General features: G+C 43.3%; 2 protein-coding genes across 2 annotated transcripts; one reads left to right on the forward strand and one right to left on the reverse strand.

Moving 5' to 3' along the window:
- Window positions 1-1,042: 1,042 nt before the first annotated feature.
- ropn1l (rhophilin associated tail protein 1-like) lies at window positions 1,043-12,157 on the reverse strand. The gene is made up of 6 exons (XM_028969965.1): window positions 12,063-12,157; window positions 8,601-8,740; window positions 8,410-8,524; window positions 8,152-8,313; window positions 7,814-7,989; window positions 1,043-1,405 (listed from the first exon to the last, which is right to left on the reverse strand). The coding sequence occupies exons 1-6, from the start codon at window positions 12,126-12,128 to the stop codon at window positions 1,339-1,341; spliced, it is 726 nt and encodes a 241-aa protein (XP_028825798.1). The 5' UTR covers window positions 12,129-12,157; the 3' UTR covers window positions 1,043-1,338.
- A 790-nt stretch (window positions 12,158-12,947) lies between these two features.
- On the forward strand, window positions 12,948-14,356 carry LOC114784352 (arylamine N-acetyltransferase, pineal gland isozyme NAT-10-like). Its single transcript, XM_028969668.1, has 2 exons — window positions 12,948-12,983; window positions 13,197-14,356. The coding sequence occupies exon 2, from the start codon at window positions 13,351-13,353 to the stop codon at window positions 14,200-14,202; it is 852 nt and encodes a 283-aa protein (XP_028825501.1). The 5' UTR covers window positions 12,948-12,983; window positions 13,197-13,350; the 3' UTR covers window positions 14,203-14,356.
- The last annotated feature ends 3,122 nt before the right edge of the window (window positions 14,357-17,478 follow it).

The following is a 17,478-nucleotide window of genomic DNA, read 5'->3' on the forward strand; positions in this document are numbered from 1 at the left end:
TCATACACCTGAGTATTGTTTGTGTTCTATGATTTTGATTTTGAATTTTCAGAACGTTTCTGAACTCAGATCATTATTTATTGAGTCCGCCTCCCCTGACCTCAGCTCTCAGGCGGCCACTCAGCTCGCGTGGCTTTATAGACGAGTAAATGGTGAGCTGTGAATCTGACCACGGCTGCAGTGTCCTCCCCCACAAACACTTTCAAACCCCACAGCTTCATACAAAGCCGGGCTTGGGCCTGTACGTCTGAGAACCGCGAGGTCAGACATTCGCAGCTCTCCGAGGTGGATCCCAACCGCGATGAAGGATGAGGGGACGCTGGGTGGATGCGGAGAGGCCTGAGAATGAGTGGAGAAGGAGAAGGGCGGTGTCTACTTAGACCTCAAGCCCTAGCCCTATCCTCACAGCCAAGTTGCTTTAGGCAATCGCATTACCTCAGAAGACTTCACAGCCCAGCCTGGGTTGATAATTCCCCAGGGCACCAAGTCACTGCAATACTTACAGACCCAGAAGTCTGGGGGGGGCGGGGTATTTCATGTCACCAATAGTTAGTCATGGTCTGGCATAAAAGTATTTCTTTGTATTAGTTATATATCCATGTTCTGGTGTTCCTGCTTTGTGCCTAAAGATAGATCGGTCCCCTGCAACCCTGGCATGGCTAAACAGGGTTTAAGTAAAATGGATGGAAGAAAATACTATAAAATCTTATGTGTAACATGTAAACATAATCATTCAACACTCATTAAACATTCATGCTCATCATGTTCAGAAGTACAGACTGTACGTGTAATTTTCAATTTATGTTTATGTTCTTTATTTATGTTCTTTATGTTTAAGACGTACCATGAACTTGATCATCATTACTTCTGGGTTTAAGAGCTCTGAAGAGGATTATGGGAAACTCGGCTTTTAAAGGAATACTGGATTCATTAATGTCATTGTGCACCATTGGTCAACCTGCTACTGAACAAGGTCAATGAAAAAACTCCTACCGGGTAACACCTGACATCCATGCCATAATTAATAAACAAACAGAACAGAGACAATTTAATATGATTTATTCACCGGCTTCATTTCCCACTGAGAGCCCGAATCACTCGCTAGTTTCTGTTAATTCATCAGCGGAACACTTTGGACAATGACAGTTGGCAAATGAGTGGCCACTGCCAGGACATTTTCTGAACAAAAAGTCTGCATGACTCAGGGGTCAGATGACCAAACTTTTTATGGAAACAATTACAGTATGCTGGAGAGGGGAGGAGGACAAAAACTGAGATTTAAAGTGACATCAGTCCCGTGTGAGAATCTGTAAATCATCCAGACAAACGTCTTGAGCCCTACTGTGATGCTTTTTCATAGAGACAGATAAAGTCCGCTGGCTGCACCATCCCTCCTTGGCGCTCTCTGAAAATGAAGAAATTGATTTTTATTACACAGAAAATAATTCAAATTGCACCAACAAAGTTCATATTTCTAATCCAAAGAATCCATTGCATTGTCTTGGCCTGATCATTTTAATTATCTCTACAGATCTGAAGCAACCCAGGACTAGCACAGGGGTAAAATTACAGTAACGGCATCGGTTTGACTTGCACATCGACAAAAGGCAGTAGTTAGAGCATTTGGCAGACGCTCGTACCCAGAGTTATATTTACAAATAACATGTAGTGGAAGTTCATTCCACCAGATACATTTACATTACATTTTACATTCACGGAATTTATCAGACGCCCTTATCCAGAGCAACTTACAGCCAGTAGTTATAGGGACAGTCCCCCCCCTGGAGACACTCTGGGTAAAAGACAAAATGGTAGTAAGTGGGGTTTGAACCTGGGTTTAAAGGCAGGGGTGTGAGCCTCTATGCCACTATAATCCTAGCCTAGTGGGAGCCAAGGAGCCCTGACAGAGAAGAGTTGGCAACCCATGGCTCTGGAAAATAAATCATTATTTTATTTTATTTTTATTGCATTAAATTGTAGCTTGAAGATGTAGATTGAAGATTTTTGTAATCTTGTAACATTAAAATGCAATGTGTTTATTTTTTTTTTTGTTCTATGGCTGCCACCCCAACCAGACTGTTAATCAGTTTGTTCAATTAGAGTCGCGTTTCAAAATCTGATGCCTCTTAGGGTGAGTAAACGGTTGTTTGAAATATTTTGTGTTTAATGATTTGCATATGTTGACTTTAAGTTGTGTGGAGTTAGCATAATTCCTCTAAGTTATGGTGACCAGATCTCCTATTTTTCCAGAACACTTCCGGTTTTTAAAGTTGTCTGGATGATTAAACATTCATGTGCCATCCTGGATGAGCTGCACTATCTGAGCCACTTGTGTGCATTGTAGACTGTATGTGGTCACCACCTGCAGAACCACGCCTTTATTGGGGATGTGTTGTTAATTGACTATAATTACCACGTTGTCTATTCCATTTGCTCAACAGCATTGAAACTGAATGTCAATCAGTGTTGCTTCTTAAGTGGACAGTTTGATTTCACAGAAGTGTGATTGACTTGGACTTTCGTGCACACACGAACCAAGGGTAAGTTGATGTATGACAAAACAAGGACGGGACATGGTAAGGATACATTTAAACTAGTTCTAAAAAATGAAAACATTCAAAACAATCACGGTAATCAGAGCAGCAGAAGACAAAGCGAACACAAAACTCAAGAACATAGAACTGGAGCAACCATCTTACTTCCTTGCTGAAGCAAGATTTACATTTACATTTACAGCATTTATCAGACCCCCTTATTCAGAGTGACTTTCAATCAGTAGTTACAGGGACAGTCCCCCCCTGGAGACACTCGAGTTAAGTGTCTTGCTCAGGGACACAATGGTAGTAAGTGGGGTTTGAACCTGGGTCTCCTGGTTCATAGGCGAGTGTGTTACCCACTAGGCCACTACCACCCTACGACCATGGAAATACTGAGAGATTTAGAGAACATCAGTCCAATTGTATATAAGTTAATTATCAAAAATACTAAACAGGGGTCCAGCTGTTCAGTGTTGTGAACGGATTGACCATAAAAAAGCTGAAATATGAATTCCTCTGACAGAATCAGAAACCCCATGACATGCCTTCTCATGTCTCATATAGTGCCGCATATAATCCTGATACGTATCAAGTTCAGATTGTGTGTTACTGAGCTGCTGTTGTGAAACCTGCATCTGCAGTATTGTGTTTAATCAGCGTCTTTTAAGCAATGTGCTGCATCTGTTTTATATTGACTTATGTTCAACGGCCAAAATATGATGTAGTCACAAGGTGAAGGATATTGTGGGAGGATTCAATCACTCCTAGAACACCAGGAACCAATATTCTCTCCTCATTTGTTATCGTTCAACTAAGCAGTAACATGTGTGGTGGTACGCACCGCAACACTGATGTTTTAACACTACAAAAATGTCAAGGCGTGGCTTTTAACAGTGTCTAAAAACTGAAATCAATACAAAATCAATATACAAATGGAAAAACTATGTGGCAACAAGAAGGTAAAGAATGTGAATTTATTCAATGTAGTGTACAACAATGACAGCTCAGCTCAGAAATATATATTACATGAGTACAATCACTGCACTGGTTACCCATCAAATTTAGGATTTACTATAAAGCTCTAAATGGTCTCGCCCCAAAATACCTGAGCGAACTTCTGGTTCTTTACGACCCGCCACGCCCGCTTCGATCAACGGGTGCGGGGTCACCACTGGTACCAAAAGTACAGAAGGCCACAGCTGGGAGCAGATCCTTCTCATATAGAGCTCCGCAGTTGTGGAATGGCTTGCCTGTCAGTGTCCGGGACTCAGACACAGTCTCAGTGTGTAAATCCAAACTGAAAACCTATCTGTTTTCTCTGGCCTTTTGTTAAAGTCCCAGACACTCATTTCACTTCATTTTGACACAGTGTCAATTATAAAATCCACTTTATCACACAGTCACAGTGTTAGACACAGACAGTGTTAAATTCACGGTAGTTAGGCTGTCCTTGTTATGGTACCGGGCCACTGTAGCACCAATATACCACTATTACCACATATTTCAGTATCGGCCGTACAATGCCACTGTCTGTTTCATGCTGGGTCATCGTTTAGCAGTTGCCAGGAACCAGGATTTATCTGCTGTCTCTTCACTGGAGTCTGACGGTGGTCTGGGCGCTTGATTCCGTGTCTCGGAGAAAACAAACAGAAGCAGCTAAACGATGACCCAGCATGAAACAAACCAGAGGGTCACCACAGCCACAACCACCGTAACAACTACAGCTTCAGGGAATTTGTCCTCTGCATTTAACCCATCACCCTGAGTGAGCAGTGGGCAGCCATGACAGGTGCCCGGGGAGCAGTGTGTGGGGACGGTGCTTTGCTCAGTGGCACCTCAGTGGCACATTGGCAGATCAGGATTCAAAAGCTGCAACACCAATGCTACCCAGTCACTGAAACACCAACCTAACCTTGAGGCACGAAGGCCCCCGACTTACTACTCAGTTCCCCTAAATAAATACACCCACCATCTCCTCATTTGGGTGAGCTCAATATGTACTAGTGGTAGTAGCCTAGTGGGTAACACACTCGCCTATGAACCAGAAGACCCAGGACTACCATTGTGTCCCTGAGCAAGACACTTAACCCTAAGTTGCTCCAGGGGGACTGTCCCTGTAACTACTGATTGTAAGTCGCTCTGGATAAAGGCGTCTGATAAATTCTGTAAATGTAAATGTAAGGGGGAAAAAGTAGGTGGTCATCAATCAAGTCGAATCTAGAACTCTATATCTAAATATATACACATACATATTCGCAATTCACTCTTTCATAACCAAGAAGACATAACTCAAATTATACAAGGATCCCAATGTGGGATGTGTAGTCAGTATAAATTATGTGTAATTGGCACCCGTGCAGAAAAAAGACTTAACGTAACTACATAATACATTTACAACATGCACCACATAGTCAAAAGGAATTTCCTCTCCTCTCTGAAGACTCTGGGGTGACAAGACAAGTCCTCAACTTGGTTTTGCTTGCGCGCCCTGTATTGTCCCTAAAAACGATAGGGTCGCAAAGATAAAAAAAACACCTGCTCACACGTGTATTGCAATCTTCCACAACCACTGTAAAGCTCTGTGGTAAGTCTCTAGGGTAAACTCTTGCCCCAACAAAGCCCACTTTACTGCCAGGCACTCTAGCTCCACCACCAAGTACCTGGTCTCACGTGGAAAGAGCTTGCGGCTTATGTAAGCCACAGGCTTCTGCTCAGTCCCCTCCCCCTGAAGGAGGACTGGACTGTGCACCCAGACTGATGCAGACAGCACAGGTGTGCCCAGGTGTGCCAAGTACTGCCCTCATGTGGTGCTGTATATAACTATGTCATCCAGGTAGGCCGCTGCAAATGCACCAGTACAGTCTAATACCTGGTCCATTTGATCCTCTGAAAGTAGGTGTGTGCCCTTTGCATCACTGTAAACTAAAATAAACCCAGGGGGGTCCGGAAAGCAGTATAAGGCCATGCTCCTTTGGCCATAGGCTCCTGCCAGTACCCATGCAAAGATCCAGGGTGGTGATGTACTGTGCCTTACCCAGCCACTCTATGAGGTCCTCAAGCCTCGGCATAGGGTAGGCATTAAAATCTGTGACTGTGCACTGACCTGACGAAAATCAATGAAAAAATGCAAGTTCCCATCCTTTTTGGGAACCAGGACCATCAGGCTGCTCGATGACCACAAGGTGCTACATCCCCTCAAACTCCTCCTGGAGTGCTGGCAACAAGCACTCAGGGATCTGATACATCCTCTGCGGCACTGGGCGAGTGTCTTTTAAGAGGATACCATGCTCCACAGGTGCTGTGTGGCCCGGCTGGTCTTGAAACAAACCCTAAGGAATGATGGACTACAGTCATCTGACTCCACAGCAGCAGTGGAGTTGCAATCCAGCTCAACGGATCTAGACCTTAATGGGAAGAACTGCTGTGATACATCATCCTCTTCCACCACTGCTGTCGTCCTCCCTCTGTAGGCTGCTTAAATTACTGGGAAGCTCACACACTCCAGCCCCCACTTCCTCTGGACCCACCTCAGGTTCTGACATTTTCTGCATTGTCCCAAACAACTTCTCCCTCTGGCTCTGCCTGCCTGTCTTTAACACTTTCGGTTGCTTAGGTGAGTTTATTTCCATCTCGTTATACGGCATCACAGCCAGGAGGTCTTTAATTGACTCCTCAGGGATTTCCTTCACCTTAGCTTGGGCTCGGGTCACCATGCTAATGGGAAAAGAACCCTGCAACAACTCTGGAAGTATAAACACAACCTGGTCCAACACCACCAAATGGCTTAATCTCTCTACTATCCCTGCAGTTAACCTGAAAGCCTGACCCCCTTCCTCCACATAGATCTCAACCCGTTTATCATGTTTCTCTTTGACAATTTTTGGATTGCCCCTGTCTGCTCATGAACTCTGAGCCACGCTTTGCCCACTGCCTTTGCCTCTGACAAACCGAGCCCTTCTGGTACCGAATTCCTCTACATCTTCCCTTATGCCTATGCCACAGTAAACCTGTGCCCCTGAACCTGATCTCTGACAGTATGAGTTAACCCAATGCAATGGATCTGGTGTCCATACAGGATACCCTCAGTCAACTGCTGCCATCCATTCAACTGCAGCAACGTTCCTTGCAGCAGCAGACCAGCCAGTAGCAGCAGCACCAAACACATGTACAACTGGGTACCACCCTCTCCACTCTGACAGTCTAGGTCCAAATGATACAGGCTCAAGCAAGCGCTCACACCATCGGACAAGCACTGGACTGGGCCACACCACTTCTAAAGCAGTGCGACTCCCTATGCTTCTCTCTGGAGGCCTTCAATTTTTCAGGGGGAGACCGGGGACAGATCAGCGTTTCTCTATACCTCATGATCATGAGGCAGGGAGCACACAGTGTGACAGACTATGACAGGTTCCACACACAGGCAAATGACACGGTAAAGGATGAGATGGGGGTCCTACAAATCATCCAACTGGCAACATAGAGAAGCCAGGAACGCAGATATCATGCACCACTATCTCGGCCCTCTCCATCATGCATCCAGGAATCCCCATAAACTGCCGCCTCACAGCCACCGGAGAAGCCCATGCAACTGGGGCATGCCCGGGCCCCCCTTTTGCTCCAGGAGAGACAGAGACGGGAAGAACAAGGTCTGTGCTTTTACTGTGGGGGTCGTACAGTAGCTCGCAGGGACTTTTCCGGTTCCACAATGGTGTTTTTTTCCTTTGTTTTTCAGCATACCGAAAAAGACACATGCTGACATACAGGAGGATTTATGCGAGCAACTGCGCATGCTCGGACTGCTGCGGAGAGCAGGCTTACAGGGCCCGGAAAACACCACCACAGGCCTATGGAAACCCGGCTGCAAGTGGTGCACGAGAAACCGGTAGTGCGGAAAACGGTCAGGGATCTGGGCTAGGCTAAGTGCTAATCCCAGCCGACTGGCTCTCCAGTCAGTTCTTTTATCCAACGTCCATTCCCTAGACAATAAACTGGATTACATTAAACTTGTTTTTCTCAGACGTGGCTCAGCGACAGAATTCCCTAAACATCCTCACCACTTTCTATAGAGGAACCATTGAGAGCATTCTGACCAGCTGCAACACTGTCTGGTTTGGGAACTGTGCTGCATCAGACCGCAAGACCCTACAGCAGATAGTGAGGACAACTGAGAAGATCATCGGAGTCTCTCTTCCCTCCATATGATATCCATGCCAAATGATATCCAAAATAGGTGGGGTCATAAAAGTGGAGAGGTTTGGCCAGTTTTGTGTACTCACACTGACTCCTGCAGTTTGTTCAAAAAGCTGTCTATTTGGTCCTGTGGGATCTCTCCATCCACGTGAGCCAAGTATGTGAACAGACTCACGAAGGCGTCATAGGGGATACGAGCAGCGCCCCCTTCTGGATCTTGAGTCAGGATTTCACAGGCATGCTTCAAAGCACCCATTATGGTCTGTACACAGGGAAAGATTGTGATGCGAGTTCATGTCTTGCATCTGTAGTGCATTGGGGTTAAATGTCATGTGAAATGTTATCCAGTACAATTATAATGCCTTGAAATGTACAGACCAAATATCTTACTGTAAAACTTTTTTAACCATTATTTTCCACTTACCCCACCTAATGCACTGCAGCCGAGTGCAAAAAACTGCATCCAATCGATCGTTTCACTGAAGCTACCTAGCGCCAGGAGGGTATCAAGCTGATCGCTTGATAGGCTGAGGCCTCTCCATTTCTCCTGTAGTTCCTCTTTTGTGATCGTTTCCTTTGCTGAACACTGAAGATGAACCAACGGAATATGTCAGATTGTCAACAATGGTGATTCTGATAGAGACAGAGCAAGCTTCGCCCTGCCATCAGCAATTCATTTTACCTGTTTGTGAAGAACTTTTAGTAGGCCCGGGGTGAGCCCATTGTTTGTTTGCCCTGACATTTCTAGCCTGTCTTTAACAGGAAGAGGTTCGCCTTTCGATAGCGCAGAGAAATACCTGCAAGAACAATCAGGACTCTGAGCACAATGATTGTGACATGAGAGCACCTTGGAGAGATGAAAAAGGAGCTTACGCAGCTGACCACTGCAGAACATCCTGTGGCTGTGTTCGTATGGCAGCTTTGGTGAATTGCTTTAAAATGTCAGGCAGTTCTGGAGGAATCCTGATTTGCTGAGCACAGTACATTGTGTCCGGGAGTGGCATGACTTCACCCTGCAAGAATACGGGAGCTGAATGAAAGGAGTGAATCATGTTCTTTTTGGTCTCGCAAGTACATTTACATTTACATTTACATTTACGGCATTTGGCAGACGCCCTTATCCAGAGCGACTTACAACGTGCTTTCAAGTTACCAACGATGAAGAGATCAATTCCGGTTCACTAGGACCCCAACTATGAATACATCTATTTTATTCACTCTGTTGTAGATTCTGTACACAAAGTTCGACAACAAGAAAATTACAATTTAATCTAAATATTCTTTAAAGAGGAAGGTCTTGAGCTGTCGTTTGAAGGTGCTCAGTGACTGAGCTATTCTGACCTCGAGGGGAAGTTCATTCCACCACCGAGGGGCCAAGACGGAGAAGAGTCTAGATGAGTGTCTTCCTTTTACCTTCAGAGATGGAGGGACCAGGCGAGCAGTACTGGAGGCTTGGAGTATACGAGGTGCAGTGCGAGGTGTAATAAGGGCTGTGAGGTAGGATGGTGCTACTCCATGTTTGGCTTTGTAGGCCAGCATCAGTATTTTGAATCCGATGTGTGCAGCTACTGGGAGCCAGTGGAGGGAACGTAGCAGAGGGGTGATGTGGGAGAATTTGGGAAGGTTGAAGATGCTGCATTTTGTGGATATACCCAAGAGGTGTTGATCTTGTGTTGAATGCACATGATATGATGAATGATTTATTTCTTTATTTTAAGCATCACTGTCCTATCCAGATCTTTTCAGGGAAGGCCTTGCATATTTCAGCCAGACAATGCTAAACCTCACAGCTAAACCTCATCTACAACCAAAACTCCAGTGTTGTTAAAAGAATAAGGGACTACATAATGGTGAACACGGAACTGTCTCAACTTTTTACCGTCAAATTGATTTCGTTCTTTTTAGACATTGGGACATTGCCTTTGACTGTTATGATTTGTAAATCATTGCGCTCTGTTTCATTTATATTTTACAAAGTGTCTCAACGTTTTTGAATAGCTACCACAACTGTGACTGGGGAATAATGGGAGATGGGAAATATGATGGATCCAGACAGCAACAGTTCGGGCGGAGCTCACTGGTTGTCATGACCAATACAGTACAGTCATAAAGCAAGTTCATTTGAACAATAAATGCATTTTGAATCAAATTATATATGAAGGGTGAAGCAAAATTAGGAGACAAAGCAAATATCTTTAAGCACCAGCACCAGAACACTAAAAAGAAATAATAAAAACTATTTGAAGAGTTGCATGATATGAGCCGATATAAACTGCTACATATTGAGTTGTAGACAATCCAGGAATAATTTGAGAATATTGATATTGCTATTTGCTCTTGAGGAAAAAAGGGAAGACGCAGGAAAAAAACAACTTGGGAGCAACATGGGAGAAGAAGAACGAACAGCAACTGGTGGAGAGTGATGGACAAATGACCAGGTGCATGAATGTGTTGGATTTTTCCGCTGGAAAACCGAGGTTCGAGAGCCAGGTGATGAGGTGATGAGAGGTCTTTTAAAAGTTTATTGAGGAAAAGATATACAAAGATTGGGCTGAGCTGCCCCCTGGTGTAGGGTTGTAGTAGCCTAGTGGGTACACAGTGGGTAACCAGAAGACCCAGGTTTGTAAATGTACCCATCTGGGCCAATACAACAGAGATTGTGGGGCTGTTATCACCCTTCCAAGGTGGCAGAAACCTTGTTTGAATCAATCAAATGAGAAATTATTTGGCCTTCACACTGTCAAATGTTTCTGCTCAATAATACTGCTCTGGTGTGGGAGTCAAAGGCATTAATGAAGTTGTGAGAAGCATATTTTCTCATGATATTTTCCTTTGATGTTATTTGATCATTTGGATATCTTGGGGTTGATGTTTTTGCTGATAATCATTTTCTTTTTTTTTTTTTTTTTTAGTTTTTATTGACATTCTGTTTCAATTGTTACATGTACAATCAAGTATTAATCAAAAACTTTTTAGCTCTTTTTCAGTTATGTCCTCAATCATTATTTTATTCTGTTCTTCATCTAACACTGGTAGTTCCAGAGAGTCCAAAAAAATTATCCATTTCAGTTATGCTGCTTCCTGTCTTTTTAGAGTACAGAGTCTTATAAAATGTTTCAAAGACTCCTAAAAAGACTCCTATTTCATTTAGTTTATTTTTTGCTATTATAGTCACTGGATCTTTGATTTTATTAATTGTGTTCTGTGCTATTTTCTTTTTAAGTTTAAAGGCCAGAACTTTCAATGAATTGGATCCGCCTTCATAATATCTTTGTTTAAGGAACATCAAATTTTTCTTGATTTTATACGTTGTCAAATTATAAATTTTGTTTGATTTCCTCCAATAGAGGCTGTGCTGTTCGCTCTTTATGTTTTTTCTCCAATTCTTTTAGCTTATTTTGTAGTTCTCCCAATTTCTCATTTCTCATCTTTTTTTATAGGAGGATATTGCTATGATTTTTCCCTCTCAGGACCACCTTTATGGCATCCCACGGAATGGTAGAAAAGAAGATGTGGATTTCTCTTTTTATCTGTTCTTTAAAGTGAGGATCATTGAGCAGGCTTGGATTTAATTTCCAGTTTTTCATTAATGTTGGGTTAGCAGAACAGGTTGTACTATAAGTCTAATGAACTCAATATTCAATAGTTTCAATATTCTTATTATGAGTGCTTCTGGAGAGATGACTCTCCCATATCCTAAGCCTTTCATAATTTTAACGCACTTTAAGTGTTCTAAACCAAAAAGTGTGACTCTGTCGTAATAAAAACAATCAAATGCAGAATGTGAATAATATAGATAACACCAGTTCAAAGAAGTTGAAAGTCTAATGAAAGTCTGGTACTAGGGTGGTAGTAGCCTAGTGGGTAACACACTCGCCTATGAACCAGAAGACCCGGGTTCGAATCCCGCTTACTACCATTGTGTCCCTGAACAAGACACTTAACCCTGAGTTGCTCCAGGGAGACTGTCCCTGTAACTACTGATTGTAAGTCGCTCTGGATAAGGGCGTCTGATAAATGCTGTAAATGTAAAGGTAAGTCTAATATTGAAAGTGATACATTTGTAGTTTCAAGAAATATTTTAGTTCGTTTTAAAAAATGAGCAAAACGGGAAATTTCTGAGTGTTGCGAAGTAGTGGAGTTAAAAAGGTAGAAGAAATATTTGTAGAAAAATAATGTATAATTTCAGTCTCTGAAATTATTTGTAATGTTCACAGTTACTGGGTACAGAGATGTCACAGTTATATTTGAATGTAATTGATATGGTGAAGATCTTTTTTTTATCTTTTGATAAATTGTTTATTTATAAAATAGAAGCACTTGTTATGATCTTACCTTAAAGATTAGATACGTCAGTGTTAGAAATTGCCTCAATTCTCTGTTGTGCATCCACAGTATCATCTGGCACGTCTTACAACTTCCTGAAAGCCGCTGTTTCGACTGCGACGTCACCTAGCAACCAAACACTAAGTACCCGCCCTCACGCGTGTTGCCAGATCAGCTGTAGTTAAACAAAGTTTAGATATACTCTGTCGGAGAGGATCAAGTTGTTTGCTGAAGCACAGAATCCCTTTAACGTTTAAAATGAGCAGGTACGCTCACTGCATTACGGTCCAGAGTACATGATATAGCTTATCAGAGAGGCAAATACCAGAGCTATTTTATAAGCCTTTTCATGTCGGCCCGCCATGTACATATTTTCCATATAGTTACAATGTGTCCCTTTTCAAAAGGACAGGTGTCATAATCAAGTTTTAAATACCTTTAAAAACATTGAATATAATATTTGCATATATTTATTTGTTATAACATAACTACAACAGATACCATTTTACACTCGCTAACGTAGATGCATGACAACGTTATTTTACACACGCGTATAGTTGAATTTTCTTTGTGAACTGGCAACCTTAGTCAGAAACGTATAGGAAACGAAAGGTTGGTGTACACGGCGCGTATATAAATCGTACGACTAAACCACATGCTTGAACGCGATCTGAAACGCGCTGCTTTGGCCATTTGTGCAATTTTCTGCGCAGAAAAAAATATACACTTTAGTGGTTAAGAAAGCGGGGATATTCACACGAATACCTGTGGGCCAATGAGGCGAAGCACCGCCCACACAAGACGTCCAATCGAATTCCCGGGCAGCATAAAAGTAAAACGGGGCGGAGCCACTGAAAAGCCAGCAGTGACACTGCAAAAACGAGCAGCGTCACACAAACTCTCACAAGAGAAAATGGAAAACAGCGATATGTGAGCAAAAACGCATGTTCTTAAAAAAAAAAAAAAAATCCAACCTCTTATTTTACATTTCATCGTCGTATTTGTATTTGACATTAGGAAAGTTTTGTTGTTCGGCACAAGTCTGAATCCATGAGCCACATTTTCAGAATTATCGTTCGTGTCTCTTTTTTTTTTTTTTTTTTAAACACTCTTATATTTCACCCACATCTCACATCTGTTCAGGTTAGTAGACGCTTCAGTTACGCAACTGCAGACTCCGCGCTCCAGCAGTACAGGAAGTAGGAGGCGACCTGTGGAATGAACATTGTCCCTCTCTGCAGTTAAGTTGTTGTATTGCTCTTGAGATACTTGGTGGGACAGCTGTTGTGCAGGCAGAATGGACGTGGCGGCATATTTATCGCGCATCGGGTGTTCAGGGCCCCTGGTGCCGAGTCTGGAGACGCTGCTGTGCGTGCACCGGAGTCACGTGTCCACGGTGCCCTTCGAAAACCTCACCCTTCACAGCGGAGGAAAGGTGAAGCTGGACCTTCCGTGGCTCTATGAGAAGATTGTGGTGCAGCGCCGAGGTGGGTTCTGTTATGAGACCAATGGACTCTTCTCCTGGCTCCTTTCCCAGTTGGGGTTTAGTGTAACTGTCCTGGCTGGTCAGGTCATGAACCGTTTCACCCATTTGTACGGGCCACCCTTCGACCATTTCATCATAATGGTGACCCTAGAGGGTCAAAGGTGGCTTTGTGACGTGGGCTTCGGGGCTTGCTTTGAGCTCCCTTTATCACTTGACACTGACGGTCTTCAGAAACAGAATCATGGAGTATTCCGTGTAAGACAACAAGGGGAGTTTTTCTTCCTTGAGACCAAGGCAGAAGAGCAAGGAGAAAAGCGGGCGGGGTCTGGAGACTGGCTGGAGCTCTACAAGTTCACCTTTACGCCACGGAAGTTTGACGATTTCAGAGACATGTGCGAGTACCACCAGACCTCCCCCAATTCCCTCTTCTACTGTAAGTCTCTCTGCTCCCTTCTGTTGCCCCATGGCAGGATCACCTACATTGGCTACAAACTAGTCTCCACCAGCTACCCCACCGAGGCTGGACAGGACATCATGAAGAATGAAACTGAACTGTCCGAGGAGGAAATTCCACGTGTGCTGAACGAGAAGTTTGGAATAGTTCTTCCTGCTCCACTGCTTCCTAAGGATGATGACATTTTGCCTCCTTCTGTGACCTACTAGTACAACACACACATGCACAGGATTCTTCCAGCTCACCTGTATGATGGGTAAAATGTGACTTGGCTCTTTTGAAATAATAATAACTTCACAAAAAATGCTGTTGCAAAACATACAACTTAAGAATAAAAAAGTACCATTAACTGTCCTAACGTAATGCATGATTTGCCTGTTGTTACTTCTTTTGATATTTAATATATTTACTGTTTGGTACAAGGAGAGGGAGAAATGGAGCTGTGGCACCTTGCTACTAGATGTATTGCAACGAGCAACCTTGTGGTCACAAGTTCAGCCCCAGATATGGTAATTCAGGAGCAGAGCTGATGCAATTATGGGGCAGTGGTGGCCTAGCAGTTAAGGAATCGGCCTCGTAATCAGAAGGTTGCCGGTTCGAATCCCGATCCACCAAGGTGCCACTGAGGTGCCACTGAGCAAAGCACCGTCCCCACACACTGCTCCCCGGGCGCCTGTCATGGCTGCCCACTGCTCACTAAAGGTGATGGTTAAAAGCAGAGGACACATTTCGTTGTGTGCACCGTGTGCAATCACTTCACTTACTTTCATCAGGAACTATTTAAGCACTTTCATTTGAACAGTGAATACTTTTAGCAAAGAATTCTATGTAAAGATGGCGCTCTAAACTCTCTCACAAGAAATGAACAAAACACTAGAATAATTAAAAGATAGTTTCGGAGTTCTAGACAGTCTGATGAGTAAATTGAACAATGTCAAAGAAGTATCTAAAAAGATGGAAAGACAACTTGAAGAGTCAACTAGGATTGTAGCATCACAGGAAATGTCCATAAAGCAGTTGACTTAAGAAAAGAAGTCTTTGGAAGAAGAGGTAAAGAAAACTCATCTTTTTATTAAAGAACTACAAACTGAGTGTTCGCAAACTCATATGATTCTCAGATCAACTGAGGAAGAATTAATGAAAATGAAATGCGAAAAGAGTTCTCAAGAACAAGAAGCAATGTGTTGCAAAATGTTGGCGCCAATGGCTACTTTTCTGATACTAGCACTGAGTTTTGGAGTCCTCTCAACGTTCAAGTAGCATTGACCAACAACGTCCTCAGTATTACACCATTGATGCATTCTTGAATTATGTTTGATCCCCCCCCCCAACACCAATCAGAGTAAAGAATAACACTTTAACATTTGTTTCATGAATTCTTACATTGAGCTGTGGACTTTTTCCGCATCTCTTGCAACCACTTGCAGGAAGAGTCTCAAAATGAGGGCAGTGCACCCGGCCACGGTACTGGCTGTGCCCTGTCTGTGCATTGCGGAACTGGCCACACTTTTTACAAGTATTGCCCAGTACTCTTCGCCTATATGCTCTGCTTTGGAGGCTTCTACCTTCCTTTGTGGCAGCAGACTGACCAGCGCAAGGCGCGGTCGCCTGCGCTACTGGCACGGGAACTCGAACAACTACAATGCCGACTTTTCCTGCTGGGGTGGGGATCCGTGGTGCCAGAACTGTGCCTGGTTCTGCGGGTGTGGCAAACTCACTTTGCCTTGCTTGTGCCTTTGGCATGATGAAACCTGTGCCCAGACTACAGACCATCTGCCTCTGATCCACTGTGCTCTCTGGCAGCGGGTATTGACCTTCTGTTCCAGTTGGAATGGGTGCCCCCTGAATAGGCTCTTCTGACTTGGTAAAGGCTAAAGGCAATGTAGCACCCTGAGGTGGAACACAGAGCATCTGCCACATCTTCACATTTTTGTTGTGCCATTGGACGAGGGTGGTCTGATTCACTTCCACCAGCTGAATCTTCGTTCGGTGAGTCACCAGTGAGTTGCCAAACAAAAGCTGCTTAATTCTGTGATGGTCCCTCAGAATTAAGAACCACCGTGAAACATTTGTTAGCATTGGAAAAGGGCAAAGGATGATCAATATAGGGGGGTTACTGGTGCACACACCGTTTGGGTGAGTGTTAGTTTGTGTGATGGGCCGGCAAGTGCGTGCTGTGGAGATTAGGATAGTACAGCTGTTATCAGTGTATTAAAGTAATAAGTAATAGTGGCTGAGAAATGCTCTGCTTCTCTTTATTTCGCATCCACACCCTTCTCTACAATACCTCAGGTGACAATGTTCATTGATCAAACTTGTCACTATTGTAGTTGTCGATTTTTGTTAACAATGTCGACTAATTGTTGCACCCCAAATCTACAAGCATGTATTTTCTAAAATGAACACACTGATACTTACCATGGCTTTATTAATATTTTCTGAGGAAGATTTTGAGGGCAAAGCCGATGCACCAGATGCACTGGGTAGAGCCTGAGTGGATGTGTTGGGAGCCAGAGAGTATTTGCTGGGAGACTTGGCAGATTTTCTGGGAGCCTGGGTGGATGTGCTAAATGCCTGGGTGGATGTGGTGAGGGATTGGGTGGATGTGCTAAAGGCCTGGGTGGATGTGGTGAGGGATTGGTTGGATGTGTTGGGAGCGTGGGAGTCAAGACCATATAAAATGCCAGAGGAACCAAGAGCTGGAGAGGCTGGAGGCTCATTGACCTCAAGCACAGTTGGATCATCTGTGATTTCAGAGAAGCTTTCATCTTCGACCACGTGGTCCTCCACATCATGCTCTTCTATTAATTGGGCCATGTCCTCTGAATCAGGGTGCAGGTCTGGCAGAGTCTGACCAGTCTGCCAGAACAGGTACTGAACCCCTATGAGTTCTCCTGAGACAACAGGGTATTGTATCATTTATGTTTAACAAGTTTTTTTATAAAAACGTCCTCCAAGAATTTGTGATGTCAGGATAACAGCAATTAAAATAAATTGGTGAATTCTGTGTAAATGTCAATCATGGTAGTCCACATTACAAACACACTTCCCTTTTTACTTCACGCAGTAAATGAGCAATCGGCATAAACACAAACTTCCTGTCTATAGTATTATTGTTATTGATTATTCATAATTCTCATTTTGTAAATTTGTTTTATTAAAATTTTTGATTTGCAAAGAAAAATAAGTTAGTTAATTTACCACATACCAGTGTAAAGTGAGGGTGGAGAGAACTCTGGTGCCATCTTCCTGTTGTAAAGCTTCTCAAAGTGTTGGTTGATACAGCAAATTCAAATTCAAATTCAAATTTTATTTGTCACATACATAGTCATACACGGTATGATGTGCAGTGAAATGCTTTCTGCAACTGCTACAGACCACAGTATTGCAAATGTTGCAAGTAAACAGTGAACCAATATGCAAATATTGCAAACATAACCAAATATTACACTTTTACGTCTTTAACATAAAATATGTGTAACTGG

Source organism: Denticeps clupeoides, chromosome 2 (genome assembly GCF_900700375.1).
Source record: "Denticeps clupeoides chromosome 2, fDenClu1.1, whole genome shotgun sequence".
Lineage (NCBI taxonomy): Eukaryota > Metazoa > Chordata > Actinopteri > Clupeiformes > Denticipitidae > Denticeps > Denticeps clupeoides.

Excerpts from the sequence above, each read along its gene's own strand:
- ropn1l (XM_028969965.1), bottom strand. The coding sequence starts at position 12,128 with ATGATACTGTGGATGCACAACAGAGAATTGAGGCAATTTCTAACACTG. Across the intron at positions 8,525-8,600 it reads GTTCTGCAGTGGTCAGCTGC|GTATTTCTCTGCGCTATCGA; the intron begins GTAAGCTCCTTT and ends TTGTTCTTGCAG. Across the intron at positions 8,314-8,409 it reads TAAAAGTTCTTCACAAACAG|TGTTCAGCAAAGGAAACGAT; the intron begins GTAAAATGAATT and ends GTTCATCTTCAG.
- LOC114784352 (XM_028969668.1), top strand. The coding sequence starts at position 13,351 with ATGGACGTGGCGGCATATTTATCGCGCATCGGGTGTTCAGGGCCCCTG.